The sequence below is a fragment of the Physeter macrocephalus genome, chromosome 14, assembly GCF_002837175.3.
Source record: "Physeter macrocephalus isolate SW-GA chromosome 14, ASM283717v5, whole genome shotgun sequence".
Taxonomy (NCBI): Eukaryota; Metazoa; Chordata; class Mammalia; order Artiodactyla; family Physeteridae; genus Physeter; species Physeter macrocephalus.
The window spans coordinates 14,672,598-14,677,475 of NC_041227.1; the positions used below are offsets into that span (position 1 = coordinate 14,672,598).

Here is a 4,878-nt window from a genome sequence, read left to right on the forward strand (position 1 = left end):
TTCTATTTGTAGTTTTTTAAGGAACCTCCATACTGTTCTCCATAGTGGCTGTATCAATTTACATTCCCACCGGTTGTTTTATATTGAGGTATAATTGACATATAACATTATATTACTTTTAGGTGTACCACATAATGATTTGCTATTTGTATAGATTGTGAAATTGATCACCACAATAAAACTTAACATCTGTTACCACACAGTTACAGAATTTTTTCTTGTGATGAGAACTTTCAAAATCTACTCTCTTAACAACTTTCAAATATCTATTACAGTATTATTAACTATAGTCACAATGCTGTACATTACATTCCCAGGACCTATATATTTTATAACTGGAAGTTTGTACTTGTACATTTCCACTTTGACAAATTTACCCTAAGAAAATAGAGATGTGACTCAAAATTTATGTATAGAGATTGTTTCACAGCTTTATGTATGAAAGTTAAAAAATGGAAACTTATGTGTTTCACAATAAGGAACTAATTATATATGTTTTGGCATATCAATCTTACAAAATACCATATAACCATTAGAAATGATGATACTGGAGGACACTTCATGACACCGGAAAATGTCTACAAAATCATCTTAATTGGAAAAGCATTTCTTCAATGTACATGTGTAGTATGTAATCAGGAAGAAAAATTAGCCTCATAAAATTCTCCTTCTAAATAAAGCTGCCAAGGGGATGCTAGAATTCCAAAAGTCACATCAGATCATAGACTACAGGGCTCCTGTTTTCCTGAGAGCTTAGAAGATAGCATGAGGGATTCAAGTTAAACCCAAGAAAGAACTTCCTGACTGTGGGAGCTGTCTTGGACTGGAACATGCTCTTCCTTTCTCAGGGTCACATGAGGTATTGCCTCACTTCCAAGGACCAGGATGGGGATCATGGAGAGGTGATGACAGATGTCCCAGCCTAGTTAGAAATTAACTTTGTGTCCTTGAGCCAGTCCCCTCCCATTGACAGCCTACAGTTTCCTTATCTTTCAAATGGGAGGGTGGGGAGGATGGTCTTGATCTCCTCGGGTCCTGGTAAGTTACTTATGTTCAGTGGGGTTTCTGCTTGGGGCCCCTTAGGACCCTGAGTCCCAGTTGTCTCTCTTCCACCAAACGCAGGAGCGAGATGATGTGAAATCTATCGTGGGGGCCTTGGCTATGATTTTTGGCTCAGGATCCCTTAGGGCCAGAGAAGGGGTCCCAGAGGCCACCTCCATCTGCTGTGACGAGCGACCGCAGCCAAACCTAAACCCTTGCTCCATCCACCCCCGACAGCTCAATCAGCCCCAGGCGGAGGGCAGTTCTACCAGATGCCGCTGAAGGTGACCTTACCAAAGGTGGAGAGGTCTCACTCTCCCATCCACGGGAGCCCAAGAGGGGAGGCCAGGGCTGGCCTCAATCACCGTGCCAGCCTGAGCCAGCCTTCTCCAGCAGAGAGCACTGACCCTAACTCGAATGCTTCCTAAGCACCCAGAACTCTGCAAACCCCTCCTGACCATTCAGAGCTGACTCTTATCCTCTGCCTAAGCCATTGCTGGGGCTTCAAAGTCTTAGAGAACCAGGAAAGGGAGCATCTGACTCAACAACCCTCACTCTTTATACAGATGAGAAAAGCTGAGGTCCAAAGAGGAACAAGACTTCTCCAAATCACAGCCCAAGTAGGTGATACAGGCAGGACTGGATCCTAGCCCCAGGCACCCAGGGCCTGTCCCCACCCATCATCAGTTCTTGCACAAGCACCCTTGCACAGAGGCTCTTGAGCAGATGGTGAAGCCAGGATGAGGCAGACACATGCCACTCCATCCAGCCCCTCTCCTGCCTCCCCTGACTCAGTTGCTCTAGCCTCCCTGAGGCTGCAGGTGTTAATTTAGGGGCCTCTGGGTTCCACCTCATCAGGTGTTGGCAACAGAAACATGAGGGCCCACAGCCTCCTTCTCCTGGTGGCCCTCCTGGCTTGGGGGAGCCAGCTGCCTGCTACCTTGGGCAGGAGGAAGGGAGGTGAGTATGGGTAGGTTCCTCTGCTCCAGGCATAGAGGTGGTTTCTACCTCGTAGGGAGAGTAAGCGTTTGTGGGAAAGCAAGCAATGCAGTGTGCGCGCGCGTGTGTGTGTGTGTGTGTGTGTGTGTGTGTGAGTGTGCCTGTTTCTTAGTGCTTCCAGCAGCTTGCCTTTTGTCTGTATATCTTTGTGCCCGTAAGCCTGCCTGTGTGTGTGGCTGTAAATGTCCTCCTGCCAGTTTCCCCGTGCTTGTCTGTGCCTGTCTACACATCTGAGCGTAAGACTGTGTTTACACACGTGCGTCTGTCTCTATGTACGCATGTATCTTTGTGCCTGCTTGTCTGCGTGGTTTGCATCTGCACATGTATCCTTAGGAACGACCGCATACATGTGTGCCTGAGCCTGTGTGCCTGTCCACGTGAGAACATGCGTCTCCCTGTGCCTCTGGGGAGGGGAGGAGATGGACCGGCGGTCCGTGCTCTTTGGTTGTCTCCATGGAGGTGTCCGGATCTGTGGGTTCGCATGGCAGGGAGATGACTCTTTCTGTCACCTTCTGTGGCCAGCTAGGCCTGGTCTGGCCCCCTGTCCATCTTGTTTCTGTCGTTCTCCAGCCTCCTCTGTCCCCCAGCCCAATCTATGAAAGGGCCTCCAGAGTTGACTAGGGGGCGTGGTTTCTGGGATCTGGGATCTGTCTGGAGGAAGCTTTACCCCTACCTGTCTTCTCCTCCGCCTCCTCCAAAAGGCTGGGTCTGACCTGTCAACAGGTGTGGGAGGCTGGGGCTGCTGGGGTAGCTACGCAGGTGCCTCCCGGCTCGGGCGATGCCTCCACCTCCATCCCTTCTGGGGCTGTAACACTCTGACCTACGTATACCCGGGCAGCCCTGGCTCTGCTTTGGGGGAAAGAGACAGTCATGGGGGCAGGTTCCCTCCTCCACAGGGCCCTGGGGAGCAGTTCTCTGCATCCTCTCTGCCCCTCGAGCCTTCCTCAGAGCTGTGAGCTGCTTCAGGAAGGAGAGTGCTCAGAGGCCCCCAGGCTGACGAGGGAAGGATGCTGGCGAGTTCCAAGGCCAGGGCCGTGCTGGTTGTGATTCATGCACCATCACCCCGTTCCTCTCATTGCCATGTTGTGAGGTCAGGACTATCTTTATCCCCATTTTGGAGATAAGGAAACCGAGGCTCAGCGGGAAACCACTTGTGCAAGGCCAAGGACAGGACTCTGAGTTAGTGTCACAGGTGGCATTTGGATGCAGGTCTTTGGAATCAGGCAAACTCACCCTCCCAACTTACTCCTTGGAAAATGAGGTCGCATGACTCTCTCCTAGGAGTAAACAATTTCTTGAGGAATAAGGTGCTGGCATCCAGTAAGTGCAGCCTAAGTGGGCACTTCAGGAGAGCTTCTGGGGGCACTGGGAGAGGACACCCCGAAACCCAGCCCAGCTGCACAGAGATGAGAGCTGGCGGCCACAGAACCTGAGCCCACGTCGGACCTGTGTCATGGCTCAGCGGGACACGCTGGTTTCCCCCTAATTCACACGTCCCTTTCTCCCCTGATTCTCTCCCATGAGACATCGGCCCGGGACTCAGTAGGATTTCAGACAATGGAGGGAGACACAGTGTTGTCTGTGAAAGGCCAAACATCTCTGTTTAAAAGACACCTCCCCCCGCCCCCTTACTCCCACCCCTCAAACATCTGGGCATCTCTGACATAAAGAGCCTGCACAGTCCCTTGTGAACAGTAAGTGACTGACCAATGTTTTCAATGGTTATGTGAATAGATCTGTGTCTGTGTAGCTCTGGGTATGTGGTTGTGTGTATATGACTGTGTATGCACTCATATGTCTCTCTGTTCACAACACATATGCTATACACTTACGCATATATGACTGTGTATGTCTCAGTGTATGTATAATTATGTGTGTATATACTTATGTGTATAGGCATGTGTTTATAACTTATTTGACTATGTGTATATGTCCCAGTTCATACATCCCAGTTCATTATACATGTATGTAACTATTAACTATCTTGTGACTGTCTGGATATATATATATGCATATGTATATATACACATGTATGTGTATAGGTCAAACTATATGAGATTGCTATTTTTGTAGATCAACAAAGTTGAATATCAGCTATTTCATACGGTTAAGCCCATAGCTAATTGTGTGTATACATCTAAGTGTGTTTGCATATTTGACCGTGTATACGTATCTATTTCTATGCGCACAGATATCTACGTAACTGTGTCTGGCTATGAGCCCTTCATTCTCTGAGTCTTCACATCCATGAGACATTCCAGTACTACGTGGCTGTCGGTGTGTGTGTATGACTGTGTCTCTATGTATACGCCTGTGAGTGGGGAGCCTGGATCTGGAGGGAAGGTTAGGAGAGGCAGATGAAGACTTGAATGTGATGGGCAAAAAACAGGCCCTGCAAAGAGAAGCAGCTTGGAGTTGATCAGGAGCCACCGAGTTAAAGAGTGTAGACAATGAGACCAGAGAGATGGGCAGGGTCCGGACCAGGCCCAGCCTTGTTGGCCCAGGTGGAGATTTTGAACTTCTTTTTTTTTTTTCTGTCTTTTCTGTCATCTGAGTCTCAAACCAGCCCCGGGAGGAAGGAGTCCTGCTTCTGATCTCACAGACAGAAAACTGAGGCTTGGAATAAAAAAAAAAAACCAAAAAACTTGCCAGCCATTTACAACATGGATGGACTTTGAAGGCATTATGCTAAGTGAAATAAGTTAGACAGAGAAAGACAAATACTGTATGATCTCATCTAAAAAACAAAACAAGGGGCTTCCCTGGTGGCGCAGTGGTTGAGAGTCCGCCTGCCGATGCAGGGGACGCGAGTTCGTGCCCCGGTCCGGGAGGATCCTG

The 4,878-nt window shown here is 48.6% G+C and overlaps 2 protein-coding genes across 4 annotated transcripts in view; one reads left to right on the top strand and one right to left on the bottom strand.

Moving 5' to 3' along the window:
- Positions 1-4,878, bottom strand: part of STK4 (serine/threonine kinase 4) — a 140,771-nt gene that overhangs the window by 21,140 nt on the left and 114,753 nt on the right. The gene's annotated exons all lie outside the window — the stretch shown is intronic.
- WFDC5 (WAP four-disulfide core domain 5) overlaps positions 1,782-4,878 on the top strand; it is a 5,270-nt gene continuing 2,173 nt past the window's right edge. Inside the window, exon 1 of the mRNA XM_007122576.3 lies at positions 1,782-2,001. Coding sequence (XP_007122638.1) covers positions 1,917-2,001 — 85 coding nt within the window. The 5' untranslated portion in view covers positions 1,782-1,916. The remainder of the gene's footprint in view (positions 2,002-4,878) is intronic.